This window comes from Alligator sinensis, unplaced genomic scaffold (assembly GCF_000455745.1).
Source record: "Alligator sinensis unplaced genomic scaffold, ASM45574v1 scaffold970_1, whole genome shotgun sequence".
In the NCBI taxonomy this organism is placed as follows: Eukaryota; Metazoa; Chordata; order Crocodylia; family Alligatoridae; genus Alligator; species Alligator sinensis.
Genome location: NW_005842094.1, coordinates 1704977 through 1721237, shown reverse-complemented (window position 1 = coordinate 1721237; position 16261 = coordinate 1704977). Strand labels below are relative to the sequence as shown.

General features: G+C 42.4%; 1 protein-coding gene across 2 annotated transcripts in view; it reads right to left on the bottom strand.

Annotated features, from left to right (window-relative positions):
• Nucleotides 1–4451: 4451 nt before the first annotated feature.
• The window catches only part of TUBB1 (tubulin beta 1 class VI), a 19993-nt gene continuing 8183 nt past the window's right edge, over nucleotides 4452–16261 (bottom strand). The window contains exons 1-4 of one of the 2 annotated variants that reach the window (XM_006024086.3): nucleotides 11014–11170; nucleotides 8593–8701; nucleotides 7948–8058; nucleotides 4452–6793 (exon numbers count right to left, since the gene is read on the bottom strand). In XM_006024086.3, the coding sequence (XP_006024148.1) occupies nucleotides 5667–6793; nucleotides 7948–8058; nucleotides 8593–8701; nucleotides 11014–11070 (1404 nt within the window). In that variant the 5' untranslated portion in view covers nucleotides 11071–11170 and the 3' untranslated portion in view covers nucleotides 4452–5666. Of the gene's footprint in view, nucleotides 6794–7947; nucleotides 8059–8592; nucleotides 8702–11013; nucleotides 11171–16261 lie in introns of those variants that run through there. The other variant, XM_025204711.1, reaches the window with a different exon arrangement.

The window sequence follows — 16261 nt, the reverse complement described above, 5'->3', positions numbered from 1 at the left end:
GGGGGGGGGGCGGGCCGCGGGTGAGGGGGGGAGCGCGGGCGCGCAGCTGTGGCAGGAGGGGGATGGGATTTGGGGGGTGGGCAGGGAGGCCCCTCAACTGCCGCTAAAAAAAGGTCGAGCAGCAGAAGCACGAGGTTTGGGGGATGAAGAGGCCGGGTTTGGTTTGGAAATACGGCTGATAAACGCGAGCGACCTGTTCCTTGCATCGGGAGAAACTTCTATTTGCATGCTTTGCATTATTATTATTATTTCCCATAGGACCTGACCTGCGGTGACAACCGCACGGACAAAACGTGACGCGGAGTCGAGTTCGTCGACCTGCAGGAGCGCGGTGTAATTTTTTTTTTTTTCCGAGCTCGCTGAGAAGTCTGCCTGTCCGTGTAAAGGATCATGCCAATAAAATGACGTGTCGATATATAATCGTTACGATTTATTTGGGGAAAGTTGAGGGTCATTCTCCCCTTCCCCCCTTTCTTTCTCTGTACTAGAAGTATTTTATTTTAAAGTGAAAGAGAAAACAAGATTTGGACACATTTCCCTTGCTCTGCGCGGCATGTGCGTTCCTGGAAAACGGCGTGTAGCTCGAACTCGCACGGAGGGAGCCCGCTTTTACAATGCAACAAACGGGGATATGTTTCCAGGCCTCGACTACTGATTCCCCAGACCCGCTTCTACATCTTGCAGGGCAATTCTGGTACTTGCCAACAGCAGCACAGGGCACTGTCGTAATGGGGATGGCAACTACAGAAATGCATGTCGCAGAGAGAAAGCGAGGAGCGCAGATCCACACAGGAGACTATTTTGGTGTGCATCACTCCCACAATGCACCGCACCAAGCAGCCGACTGTGGGCTTTCACTACACCAATTGCATAAGGGTGAATTTACCTCGCATATAATGGATTTTTTTGTATAAAAAAGGGTCATCGCGTAAGTGAATTTGCACTTACCAAACCCGCATAAAGCAAAGGAAACCTGTACCCATGGTAGCTTTGGGGGGGGGTCTATTTGTCAGCTTTTTGCTTTTGCTTCTCCTACCACTCCTGAAAGGAGAATTTCTGGTAGGCTTTGTGAATCCAAACTTACTGGGCCAGAAAGCACAAGGACAACCCTGGCACCGCTGACTAATGCTCAGGGCATTTGCTTAGTGGAAGGGTGTCCTGTGTTCAGACCAACTATGGTTTTGCAGAATATAATAGTCCGGGCATAACTGGCCTGTGGGAAGGAATGTGCTGCCACAAAACTTGCACATGGTCAACTTGAACTGTATCTGCCTAAAAGCTTTTAACTTCTTAATATTGCAAGAAGCACTGACTTGCTGGTTGGAATACTAATCATGATAGTTCCAATCCTGAGGCATTGGTAAACCTGACTTCCCAATCTTTGTAAGCTAACTTACTGAGTTGGGGTGAGGTAGCTTTTACATTGTGGTGTTTTGGGGTTGTTCAAGGAGGTTTGGGAGGAAGTTCATTAGTAATAAGAGTTTGTGTTTCTGGGTTTGGTATTAATAGGCTGTCTTTCTTTAGAGACAAGGATTTCTTAGGGTGATATCTTTAACCAACTAACTTCATAGGTGAGATTACAGTTAGAGAAGTTTTCAAATGCAAGACATTGGCAGGTAAATGTCAGGTATCAGTTTCCTTAAGTTTGTAGACTTCTTTTTTTTTTACTGTAAGCAGCAGGTCTTCAGGTCTCTTGAAGAAAAATGTCTTGCATTTGAAAGCTTGTCTAGCTACCGCAACTATAAGGTTGATCCCATAAAAGTTATTGCTCTAAGAAATCTTGGCCTCATGCATGATTCCAGGACCACTGTGGCTACATCACTTCTTTCTCTAGAGCAGGGAGGCCCAGCTTCTGGCACATAAGCCAAATGTGGTCCAGGGGGCTCAGGAAATTTTAGGGTAGGGGAGCAGGAGCAGTTAATATTGCTATCCTTCCCCACTGTTAAGTTCCCAAGCTGCTATCCATGGGTTGAAGCTGGGCCACTACCCTCCCCACAACACAGCCGGGTCTGGGCTGGGCCATGCTCCCTCCTACACAGCTGGTTCAGGGTCAATGCACACCCCTTTCTCCCCCACCCCCTTGGGGCTAGGCCATGCCCCCTTCAGTGGGGCTGGGCCATGCCCCTTCCCATTGAGGGGCTAAATCATGCTCCCTTCCTCTTCCCCCACCCCAGCAGGGCTGGACTGAACCCCTTTCTCCAGCACAGCTGGAGCTGCCTCCAACCACACTGCACACAGCCAGATGGGGCTCCACTAGGCCTGTCCCAGGCATGGGATTGAGTCCTCTGGCCCATACAGAGACTAGATGCTGCCCATCTGGCCCACTGCACAGAAAAGTTGAGCACCACTGCTCTGAGCATTTGTTCAGCTCGAAACCAGGACACGACCAGCCAGAGCCATGCTCCAGCTGCCAGCTGGGCTTCAAGTGGCAGTATCGCCACTGCTGCAGTCCCAGAGGGACCCCCAGGTAAGGCTGCTGGGGCCAGCCCAGTGCTGGACCCAGCCTCCCTTACCCCACCCAGGGTAACCTGCCATGTGCTATATTGCATGTGGCACTGGTGTTCTCCAGGGACAGCTAGCAGCAGCATGAGGTGTCCTGCTGCTAGTTGTCCCTGGGGAACCAAACATCTACATTTATGTGGACATGGCCTGTGTGACCTTAATAGCGCAGTAATTAAACATTCAGTACTGTGTTCATGGCATTGATATATGAGCAGAACAACAGGAGGGACTATATGTCCCATAAGTTTAAGTGTCAGAGTCATCTTCCGTGGCTCAACTACAGTGCTCGTAAATTAAGTGCTAGAAACAGTGGTGTGGAGGGATAGGCACTAGCACAGACCAAAAGATCTCCACAACTCGAGCGTGACTTTCCTATCGATTGTGGCGAGCATGATCGGCAAATGTGATGACGGCTTTATTCAAGTGAAGAAGATACTAAGCACTCAAGAGTTTCTGAGTTCATTGTGATTATACCTAGTGCCAAATAGTGGTAGGAAAGTATAAATAGCAATGGGCTTGTATGTGCTAAACAGAACATTCAGCTTTCATGCTGCAGCAGCATCTTAAAATAATTCAGTGTCACTGAGGCTTTCATGCTTGTTATTTATCTCTTTGTTGCAGGAGTCTTCAAAGTTAATCATTTAGTAACAGGACGTGAGAGCTATGACACATTGTTCATATTTAGTCATATAGGGTCACAGAATACGTTTATTTCCACGACTAAAGCACTGAGCATGATGAACAGGATGGCATGCAAACCACAACTAAGTATGCAGGTTCTGTCTTCCCCTGCAATTGAATTAACTTGCAGAGAAAAAAAACCAACAAAAACTGCATACAAAAAAAAATAAAACTTTAAAAGTATAAATAAGGTAAGAAAACAAAAAAAAAACAAAATCCAAACAACTACTTGTTTGTGATCTGTTTTACATGAGAAACCTGGACTTTGTTTTGAATAACTGCATTAAAAACTTTTTGTTAACTACTGTAACCCATCAATCTAATGTACAGCTAACCTGCTACAGAAGGACCTGGACTTGACTTTCCAGGTCCTCCTCTCATATGTGTTAAGCAAGCTAAATGCTCCACTTTGTCAAACTCCCCCGGGATCTGCTGGCCTATTGGATAACTAAGCATATGAGATTTAGAAGGCCAGAAGGAAATGCACCTAAGGGAATGTGATGCTGTAGTCCAGGGATTATGGCTCTCCCTCAGGCGGGGGAATCCTGGGTTCTAGTTCCCTACTGCCAGAGTTAATGTTGTGTTTTAGCTACTGATGGTCTAATATAAAATGAATACATAACCTAGTGATTATTTGGAATGTAAGTGCTTACAAAAGGCCTTGAATTTAGCTAAATAGTGGTAGCTCTTATCCATTACATCTGTATTTTGGGCCAGCTGTGTATCCTTTGGTTTTAGATAGGTATAGTAGGTACATCAACATCAATAAGAAAACAGAGGTATGGTTATATCAGTTGGTTCTAATATTCAGTGTATGTGATATTTAAAGGGCCTTTCCTTAAACACCTGTCAGGTCAGAGCTCTCTTATTCTATCTGGTACCATGTGAACCAGTACAGCCTGTTCCAGGCTCAGGTGTCAGTGACTAAACTGACACCCCCACCCAGGCTAGCCTGGGTGAGGAGGGTGTGTGGACACCCAGCAGGACTACAAACAAGACTTGTCACTGCAAGCCAACAGCCATCCATACCTGGAGAGGAGATGCATGCTGCCAGGTCACTCTGCCTAAAGAATCACCAATGATGAAAAGCAACTAAACTAACCTAGGAGGGTTGTTACAGCATATAAGGTTCCCCAATGGTTGCAGTGGCCTCCAGGCAGACTTGACTTGACTTTCCTTAGGCATAGTAACAATTTACATTCATGTCATATGCTAGAAAAAAATATTTTAACTCTTAGCAAGTGGCAATATTATAGCTTGAAATTATGAAAAATAAAAGCCAACAATTTTGTCTTGACTTTATTTAAAATAGTGTATATCATAAAATAAGCTCAGATTTGTCTGTAACTTAAACATTTATTTCTCATAAGATACCCTTCCTTTAATAAAACACTTAATAGACGAGGCAAAAAACATTTTAACGAAAGCCTATTCAAGTTAGTAGAATTCAGTTGACTACAACTGTCCACTTTTTTAAATAAAAATGTGAGGATGGTTTAGAAAATATCTAGACACCATAGTGGTAGCTATTATAAATATAAATAGATAATAGTGTTAGTTGGATAGAAGCAAGAACACAGTTGCCTAGCAATGGTTTTTTTTCCCCTGGAGGTGATGCATTGTTGCTTCTAGCTTAATCCTGAATATAATAAACTACTGACCTGTATGATTGGCTTAACATCTCAAACCAGGTGCATGCCGCTATCTAGCACTGGACCAGAGAGGAAAAAAAAGTGACATACATTTAAATATGGGAAAACCCCCCACCAAAGATCACTTCTAAATAGTGCTCACGAATCTACTAATATAAACCAAGCTAAACTTTGAAATTAAAAACTGAAATGCAGAATAGGATGTGAAACCAAAAGCTCCTCCATTATACAAAAAAAGGTGTACACACACACCCCCACGCACACACACAGGCATAAACAGGTGTTCCCCCTTCACTTTGCAAGCAAGTGTCCTAAAAGGCATTGTAAACTTTCTTTCTGCGCCAGCTAACTGACTCAAATAGCTCCTTGGTATGCATGGCAAAGACGTGCTTTCATAGGCTGGTGGGTCCACAAGATTGCTTTAAAAAAGTTCACAAATTTCTGAACAAAAAACACCTATGCCCACATTTACCTTAAAATAAATAAACAATATAATAATTAGAGCTTATAATGGCAACACTCAAGTCCATGAGTTGTCACTGCCACTCCAAAGATACACACAACACACTATGTTATATTCAGAATCTATGATACTTTTAAATCAAGTAAGTTTTTGAGCAAGCCTGACACACTACAACTTGCCCTCCAGGTTCTTTTCAGGAAAGTTTTAGTACCAGCAATTATTTAGAAAGCTAAAACACAGTGGCTCATTTCAAAATGAAAATCAATGTTGTTGATGCTACTTCGGTTTAATATAGAAATAGATAAGTTTGCAAGAGTTCTTTCAGCTGCATGGATAGGAATTGTTGGTGCTGTATATAAGATCAGGATTCAGACTGCTGTTGGATAGCTTTCTGACATTACAATTACTGCTTCCTGTTCTCGGCTAGTTTTCACTTCTGCCTCTTCATGTTTCACTTCGATCTCTTCATATTCCTCTACATCAGCTGTGGCATCCTGGTATTGTTGGTATTCAGAAACTAAATCATTGGTGTTGCCTTCCGCTTCAGAAAACTCCATTTCATCCATGCCTTCACCAGTATACCAGTGGAGAAATGCTTTCCTTTTGAACATGGCTGAGAACTGTTCAGAAACTCTCCTGAAGAGTTCCTGTATAGCTGTGTTGTTGCCTATAAAGGTGGCTGCCATCTTCAGGCCACGTGGAGGTACATCACACACTGCCACTTTTACATTGTTAGGAATCCATTCCACAAAGTAGCTACTATTCTTAGTCTGGATAGCCAGCAACTCTTCATCCACTTCTTTGGTAGACATTCGTCCTCTATAGATGCATGCTACAGTCAAGTATCGTCCATGACGAGGGTCACAGGCTGCCATCATGTTCCGTGCATCAAACATTTGTTGGGTAAGCTCCGGCACTGAAAGAGTTCTGTACTGTTGGCTGCCTCGGGCTGTCAGTGGAGCAAAGCCAGGCATAAAGAAGTGTAGGCGAGGGAAAGGTACCATGTTTACAGCCAGCTTCCTCAGATCTGCATTGAGCTGACCAGGAAAACGGAGAGAGGTGGTGAGGCCGCTCATGGTCAGGGAAACGAGATGGTTAAGATCACCGTAAGTGGGACTGGGGAGCTTCAGGGTTCTAAAGCATATGTCATACAGAGCTTCGTTGTCAATACAAAAAGTTTCATCTGTGTTCTCTATCAGTTGGTGGATGGACAGTATGGCATTATATGGCTCCACAACTGTATCTGAAACTTTGGGTGAAGGCACTACGCTGAAGGTGTTCATAATCCTGTCAGGGTATTCTTCTTTGATTTTGTTGATGAGGAGTGTGCCCATACCAGATCCTGTGCCTCCTCCAAGTGAGTGGATGAGCTGAAACCCCTGCAGACAATCACAACTCTCACACTCGTTCCTGACCACATCCATCACGTTCTCAATCAGCTCAGCTCCTTCTGTATAGTGGCCCTTAGCCCAATTGTTGCCAGCACCTGAGTTACCTGTAAGCATAATTACAGAAAACCATTTATAAAGTTGCCATGCCAAATGTAAATCACAATAAGAATATTGCTACATGGTAATCAAATGTAGACACAAAATACTGTATGATTAAAGGATAGTGAAAGGATCTCATAACTATCCCAAAACATGGAGGAAAAATGCTCAAAAAGTGTAATTGTTCCCATTAGTAATAAGTAATGTATGCAAAAATTCCCCATGGCATGAAAGTGCTCACCTTTTTTGTGAACACAGTTATGGAAAGAGAACAAAGATCCAAATATCCACATTTGGAAAAAAGCAATAGTATTTTTTTTTTCAAATTTTAATGTATAGTTCTGGACTTGCTTGCTAAATTCCTATAATTATACAAGATTACTACCATTTTTCAGTATTAGTATGATCTAATATGAAGTTCTTCTGATACACTCAAAGTCACTATCTCGTATCACTAAATCAGATTAGTGTTTGAAATCAACTGTAAAAAAAACCCAGAAGTTTTCTCTCTAACTTTTCATGGTCATTGTGATTTTAATTTTTTACTGCTGACTGAAACATAGTGTGGCTTCCTGATGTTAAAAACAATTCTGCCTGGATTTTGGAAGTTCCAGAAAATAAGATGGGTTTATTGGATAGGAAAATAAAGAGATACTCACACTTGAAGATAACTAAAGTCTAGTTTGTATAAATCAGATTTTTTAAAATCTGATAAGACAGTGGAAACAGTTTAATGAAACATTTTTATTTAAATACCAATTTTTTTTTTGTATTTTAACATTCCCAAAGACATTTTGCAGTCAGAACATTGCAGCATTACGTTAGCTGAAGTTAAACTGAGTATAAGCAAAAGTGATTATTCATTTTAATTAATTTAAATAAAAAGGACTTAAATAAAAGATAAAATCAGAATTAAAAAATATTTCTGTTTTAACAATTTGAGATACTATTAAAATCATAGACAAGGCCTTTAAGTATTGTAATCTGTTCCCCTCAACACCCATGTGGAATGCTGGATGAAGAACTACTAGTTTTTGATTTATTTAAGGATGCTTTACAAACAAAAATTAAGATCTTAGGGAACCTAATCTGGGTTTAGCAGTGTCCCCGCCACTTCATATTTACTTCTATATTTTTATTAACAGCACACAGTACATACCGTGAATAAAATTGTCAGGTCGAAAGAGAGGGCCTATTCTGCTAGACCGTACGCTATCCATAGTTCCAGGTTCCAGGTCCACCAAGACAGAACGGGGCACATACCTATGGGCTACAACAAAGGAAAATATGCGAGCGTAAGCTAGCAAGCAGTCTAGCAAAATCCTGCTCCTTTTATATCAGCTGCCCCATTCAGCCCAAGAATGTAATTCAGTGTGTTATAGAAAAAGGGTGAAACAAAAATAAAATGGATCTAAATGTAATCCATGCTACTAAAATTTAAATTCGCTTGAATCATTACAGAAGATTAACAAGACATCAGAACAAACCAAAAAATCCTCAGGGAACCTTCATTGTGCTCACACCTGGAGAGTTTGCACTCAGAAAACAGACATATGTCAGTGGGACATTTTACTTGTAAGAACAGATTTGCACAATAAGGGGAAGAGCAAAGGTACAGGGCAGTATTTGCAAAATCACCAGTGCAATAAAGCAGTGCAGTTGTCATTCAAAGTCAATGTAGCTAAGTGCTTTGCTACTTTTGAAAATCCTCCTGCCTGCCCTTTTCTTTAACCATTCAGTATTTACTTAATAATCAGTTGTCACCCAACCCTTCCTAACTCCAATGAAGATGCTGAGCACTTACAAACAGCTTCATTGAAGTACACATTAATTCTTTCCAGCTGCATTGAAGAATCACCATGGTAGTTTCCAGAGGTATCAATTCCATGTTCATCACTTATCACTTCCCAGAACTGAAAGAGAGAACAACGATACACTTATCATCATATCTGTATTACCTTTCTCAAAATCAATAACTGACCAAAATTACTTGGATAAACTGGAGAAATGGTCCGCAGTCGACCATACGAGTTTCAAAAAGAACAAGTGCAGAGTCTTGAACTTAGGATGGAATAAGTGTATGTGCAAATCAGACTGGAGAATGACTAGCTTGGCTGCAGAACTGCAGAGACAGACCAGAGGGTTATAGCAGACCATAAACTGAACATGAACCAACAGAGTGCTCTTATTGCAAAAAAGGCAAACAGTATACTGGTTTGTATCAGTAGGAGCCTCACCTGCAAATCAAGGGAAGTGATTCTTCTAATCTAGTCAGCACTGGTGAGGCCTCACCTGGAGGATTATATTCAATTTGGCACCCTACACTTCAAGGAGGATGTTGACAGGTTGAAAAGAGTCCAGTTCAGAGCAACAAAAATGATTAGTGCCTGAGAGGCAAGACTTACGGGGAAAGACTAAAAGAACTAGGGTTATTTAGTCCGGAGAAGAGAAGACTGAAGTAGGATTTGAAAACAGTCTTCAAATACCTGAAGGGTGATTACAGACAAAATGGAAATGGGGTTTTCTCTGTGGCCGTAGGGAACAGGGCTAGAATAAATGGCCTCAAGTTTTAGCAGGGGGAAATTTAGGTTGGAGATTTGGAGGAACTTTCTGACTATGAAAGAGGTGGCCAAGCATTGACACAGGCGACCTAGAAAAGTTGTGGAGTTGCCATCTATGGAAGTTTGCAAGAGTAGTTTAGACTGACCCTTGGCTAAGTTGGTTTAGTCAGGGATGATCCAGCCTTGAGGAAGGGGTGGGGAGAGGGTAGAGGAAGGGGATGCCTGGACTGGATGACCTACTTTCCTATGATCCTAAATCCTTTTTCATTTCCACATTTAAACACTGCAACCTGGGGAAAAACAAAAACAACACTCACCACACAAAAAGTTAAAAAGACCATTTGTTTAAATTATCACCTGCTACCAGTAAAACAGCAAAGGACCCAATTCATCCATTATAAATTTTGGACCACACCATCGTTTTTTGAGATTGGCCTGCACTAGCGGGTCTTTGAAGAGGCAATTCAGACTCAGACAGGGCTACCTGTGGAGATTGCCTTCTATACCTAATAAAAAGCATCGCTCAGCACCACTGAAGCATGACCAGTTAGATATGTAAAGGTGCAGTTGCTGCGTTTACACACACATACACACACACACACACACACACACACACACACACAAGGTAACCATGTGTGGTTTAGGCTTTTCTGAAAATCAGGGCTGGTCTAATGAACACCTAGCACAGAAATCCTGAAGTCTCTGTATGCGGACAGAAGAAGCAATCAAGATGTCAAAATTGCACTTTCATTCTTCTCTGCTTAGTTGCTCTTACTGCATCATACTCAATGGTTAGCAGTAAAGCACTAGTAGTAAAACTCCAAACATTTGAGAGTGCTTGGACCCAAAGTTTTGCTTTTGGATTGTGACTTTCCTTGTGAGAGTGATGCAAAAGGCAACATACTCAGATGCATTATTTATACAGCAGGAACATACAGAAAAACAAAATGCTTATCTAGACTCCCATTTTTACATCCAGCCCTACAATTTCTTATCTAGGCAGTTCATTGCAGAAGTATTACTGCAGTCACGCCCTCCCACTGTAATGAGCAAGCTATTTTAATTTTAAAGGTCTCCTTCCCTTAGCACATGACTTAATTTTAAATTTACAAATACAGTGTTTCCAGCGCTGACCTTAACTGAATTATTTGGTAATAACTCTGTGCAGTTGTTTCTAAGTTATGTAAATATAAAACATATAAAAAATATATTTAATTGCCACTTATCAGGGGAATTCTAAAATTTAAATTCCCACTACATTTTGTGCCAGTTGGAGGAAATACCACTCTCTCATTTTTCCAGGCTAAGTTATTCTTTTGATGACAAGTAAAACATCATTATCTTCCATGATTATGTATTATATTGAGTGTAGACCAGGGTAATAAATTACACCTAGACTGGAAGACAAGGTTCTATGGGTGAATCTAGACTGGAACATTTTCATAACTTTGCAGTACTAGCATATAGTAATTCCTGCACAGGTTTGCCTAATTTTGCAAAGTAGTAATATCCTTTACACACACTGTCACTTCCCATGCTGTACACTTCTTAGGAATAATGTCATGCTCTTCCTTCCCTTCCTTCAGTCCGTATATAATCACTATAGTGCTGCCTGTATTGGCAGCAGTTGCCACTAATGACAGTTACGTGGAAACAAGCCTCACCTTAGATCCAATTTGGTTTCCACATTGGCCAATCTGAAGATGCACAATTTCACGCATTGTGCAGACTAGAAAGTTCAGGAGCAAGAGCCTATTCCAGTTCCTCCACGCTCAGTCACTGGAACAAGACCTCTCTTGACTGCAGTATCAGCTATACCCACTAGAGTAATTTCCTTTTTATACTGGTGATGCTGTCACTCAAACTGCAAAGGGAGTATCCAACATTTACATTTTGCTCATCCCCTCATCAGCGTGTCTGCATGAACATGTAATACGTCCCAAGCACTTCGTATGTGATGTAAGGTCAGACATACATGGCAGCAAGCAGGCGAGGAAGAAAAGTTTACTTATTTGTGAATGAATGATGCAACTCTTTGTGGAATAATGCTCTGTCCATTCAGAAACAATAAGGCTTCAGATGTGAATAGCAAAGGTATGCTGCTCTATTCTGTTAAGACTGCTCTAGTTAGAGATGCAACACAATTCAGGACAAATCATTAGCTGTTTGTGAACAGGGGTCTCTTTTAGAGCAGTCCAAAATCCGGAGTTCCCAGCTCATGGAAAATTTCAAGGGCTGTGGAGGGAGGGTGTCACTTAATTGTGGTCTAGACCTTGAAACCAATATAGGTTTAATCTCCCAGTGCCCCTTCCAGCGCAACTGGACCTGAAGTACTCCTAAACCTCTTGGATTTGATTAACTTTAGCTACCACCAGTGTTGGGTTCCAAGCAAACCCTGTCTAGATTTCAGGCACATCCATCCTGTGCCCAGGGATGCAATGCTTCCAAAGTCCCTGATCTTGGGACAGACATGCCAAGAAACTAAAGATTTGCTTGGGACTCTGCTTTAAATTCAGCTACGGTTCACCAGATCTGAGTTGTTTCAAGCAAAATCTTTTGGTTCAGTGACCCACCATTTGTCAATGCAACTTTGTTATGTTGAAAAATGTCTGATCAGCTCTAGGCTGGTTGCAAAGTCTCCCATCTCACCTTGGGTCAGAAGCAAAATTTCCAGTGACTTCAATGGGGACTCCACAGATTGACTGATAGTAGGTTGCTCCCTGGCCCCCTATGCATCAATACAAAGTTCCATATCCTGGGCAAAAATGGGTCTGAAATGCAACTGTCTGGAAACACCAGTACAATTTGCGTTCCCAAAGGACAACTGTCTGATGTTCTGAATGGGACAAGCAACCTCTTTCTCCAGACATCCTGCATATTCTCCATTAAAATGTTCTGAAAGTTGGTAACTTAAAGCTAAGGTTGCCCATGTATGTTACAATTTACACTCCAGAAGGTAAAGAAATCTTATGTTAAGTCGATATCCACAGCCAGCACAGCAACAATACACACAACATCAGCTGTTGCCTAAATTCCCTCAGTGCCCTGATCAGGCTCTCCTGATGGTTTTTCCCACTGACTGGCTTAGGCAGACCCACTCTGAGCAGTGCTGATTTTTGTGGAACCCCATTCCTATGTACCTGACTCTCCCCATGAATTGGGAAGCCTGGGGCCCTATGTCAGGTCCCTGAATCCCGCTGGGTGGCAGGGAGTCTGGGAGTTAGTGATGCAAAGCCTAGCTTTGCAAAATTCTGTGGATCTAGGCCCCTAAGAATGGGAGTTAATGAGACTGCAGCAGCTCCTAACCTGCTCAGGAACTTCTGAAATCCTACCTAGCTGAATGTTTGTACAAGTTAGTTACCGTATCCCACTTACAATGCAGGTACATCACTGCTTCCCAAGATGAACGTGGCTAAAAAGAGGCTCAGTGGAATCTGCCACAACAATACAGAGGAAACCAACCTCCTGCTCCCATTGCAACCCAGTGCATAGTATTCTCAAAGAACCCCTGCCATGGCTGTGCATCCAAAGAAGTGACATAATGCTAAGCAAGCTGTGACACAGGCATGTTTCCTGCAGATAGACACAGGCCTGTATCTCTGCGTACCAGATGCCCCCAAGTCAGCACTCCTTCTCGGGGTCTGAGATAGCATCCATTGGGTACATTGGTATAGTTCAGCTTCATGCCCTTTTTTAGTCTCCAACTAGGCTAGGAGGAGAAACTGAAGGAAAATGTAGGAGACAGTTTAAAAAAAAAAGCTTATTTTGAATAAATACATAAAACCAGCACAGTAGATGCAAATGGCTTATTGAAATGGTTTATTTATCAAATAATGGGGAGCTGGAAATAAAACAAAACAAGTCCAAAAGGAAAATCAGCTTAGTCTAGACTTCCCCACTGCAAAGGTAACTACTTACATTCTCTCCAGCTGTAAATGAAAGAGCTGATGTGAATAGGACTCATTGCAAGCATGTCCCCAGAGTACCTGTAGCGTCTAGGCTAAACCTATTAATTCTTCACATGGAGGAAGATTAAAATTCACATACTAATTAGAGATGATAGAAGAAAAATTTTAAAAATTAGATCCTTCTTTTATTATTTCAGAATGGGATAACTTCATCGTCTTTTAGGAGCAGAAAATGTTCCAACCATTTTGTTTTAACTGGCAATTAAGTTATTACATACACAAGAACATTAACCTGATATATTATGGATAGTTTGTAAAAACAAGAGTGAAAGAAAACTGATTTGTGAATGTTCCTTTGAATTAAAGAGCAAAATTTAATTTGGCCATATACGTTGTGTACTTAAGCTCTTTTCCACAAACATGCAGTGCTGGTAAGAATATTTGCAAATTCAAATTGCACACTTGGTTATTACATTCCTGTTTGGTGCTGTGATGTTGAATTAAATCACAGAGTAAAGAAACAATAGCACACTTGCAATTTACCTACACAGTTTGCATTGCAAATATCTACAATTAGCAAATGGCATCTGTTGACAAAATTATCCAAGTGAGCCTGAATAATAAATTAATTTGAGAAATTCAATCTTTTTGTGAACAATTCATAAATGAAGAGAAAGAAGAAAGCCAGTCCCATCAAACAAATAATTCATGATGAATTATTCACCTAATATAGTTTTCTTAAAAAATAATCACCTGCACATACATGCCTATTTTTAACCATATAGCCTTGAAAATTGTGTAACAGGATGCAAAGTAATTCTTAGTATCTTCTGATGTGGATTTTTAAAAAACATGTACATCTCTCTGAGCCTTTTCAAGCAAACCACTCTGTTTTTTCCCGTCATTCTTCAGCTGTTTCGAAACTTCAAGCCAGTCCAATAACACTAATGAACTTCCTATCTACAGACATTGTACATGTGTTGATGGTGATAAGCAATGTGACTGCTCAAATGATCACCAGCTGCAGAGTGGAAGGACATGCTGAATGCTGGCTTTGCCATAAATACACATGCGCACTTATTTCAAGTGACTATGGCAAACAGTCTAGAGGGAGTGCCCTGTTGCACGTTTTCATAGATTTCACAGACATTAGGACTGGAAGGGACCTCGCAAGATCATCAGGTCCAGCCCCCTGCCCCAAGGGGAGGAAGTCAGCTGGGGTCAAATTATCCCAGCAAGATTGTGTTTGTGACCGTCAGACCTCGTCTTAATATTATAATTTCACTTGCCTGTATAATATCAGTTCACATAATGCTTCCACTGTCTCCTGTGACAGCTATAGATATGCCAGGACTGAGGGAATAGCCGCCAAACTTGGAAAAAGTAATTTTTTTTCGCCATAGCTTTGTAATTATCAGAAGTTAGTGCACTCTGTGTGTGGCCAGTGTTGGCCTGTGTTTTTAAAAGCTGGCTTGTTGTGTTGGAGGAACTACCTTCTCAGCCTGGGATGCTCCACTGTTCTCCACCCCAAAGCAGGGCAGCACTATCAGCACTAGTCCTACCTATCCTACTGCTCCCATCTTAATGTGAATGGATCACCCGGAGGGACAAATGTGTCCTTCACTCACAAAGTCTCCTTCAATCCTCAGTCTGTTTGCTGAGACTGCCAACAAGAAATCTCATTGTATGCTAAAGCTATCACATCATGTCACATACAGGCCACTAAATGGCCACCAGATGGTAACTAATTCTCCTCAAAACCCAGTCGAGCCATGCCTGGAAACATCCCAAAGACAATGATTCAGGACTCAAATAAATAATGCTTAAGGTTCAAGTTATTTGACAAAACGTAGCCAGTCCACCATCCAATAAGCGTACAAACAAACTACGCAAGTCATGCTTCCAAACAGAAAAAAGGGCCCTGTCAACACAGCAATGTTTGCTTTTTAAGCTAATTGCTCTCAAGACAGCCTAGAGCAGAAAAGTGTAGCAGGGGCGGCCTGCTACCGTCGCTGTGATGATCGAGGAAATATGCAAGAAACAAGGTTTTCTTTTTGGTGACTAACTGTATAGTTGAAACATTAGACCCGCTTTCGGGCACAAAGGGCATGTCTGAACATCACCATGCTTTAGTACTTCCTTTTGGAAGTGCTCCCCATGCACCAGCTCAGTGTACTTCCGGAAGTACTAAAGCACAGCGCAGTATGGGTGGGTACTGCGCCATACGGGTGGCGCATACTTCGATTTCCCCTTCCACTGCCATTGTGGTGCGCTAGAAACAGGAGTGCGCTGCTACACCGACGTAGCAAGCAATCGTGTGTAGACCCGCGGGATTGCTGCAGTGTGCTGTGTGGGGATAAAGCACGTCACTACGTTGCCATAAGGTGATGTGTAGATGCACCCAAAGCATCCTTTAGATGTGGGCCAAGGAAGGGCACTTAGTACCGGAAAGCTTGTCTAACGTCCTTCCCAACTATACAGCTGGTCCAATAAAAGAGATCACCAAAAAACCTTGCGTCTAACAGAACGGCCCTTTGCGTTGTGAAACCCTTATCCTGCTTCTGCAAAGTTTCCTCTCTTCTGGCCGATTAGCGGATTCGTCACCCAGGCTGGCTTGCAATGATTAAAAAGGCCTTTGTCAGGCACCCGTCATTCCCTTCGGGATACCAACGAGTTAGGATGGCTGGACAGCACCCTGTAGTCAGTCCCCCGACTGCAGCGATGCGGAACAAAACACCCCCCTCAAAACTCAGTTTTCCCATCTGTAAAATGGGCCCGGCGGAACAGTTTCTTTGGTGAAACGCTTCGTTCCCGGCATTGCGTTGTGTGTTCACAAAGCACCAAATATCCAGGTGGGATGAGGGTATTTTTACAGGGCTCCGAGCAGCCCCGAGGGGCCGGGACCCGCTGGAGGGGCCGGGCCCGGGCTCTGCCCGCCCCCGGCGCCTCGCTATGCCACCCCACGCCCCGCCCCGCCCCGCCCCTGACTCAGCCCGGAGCCGGA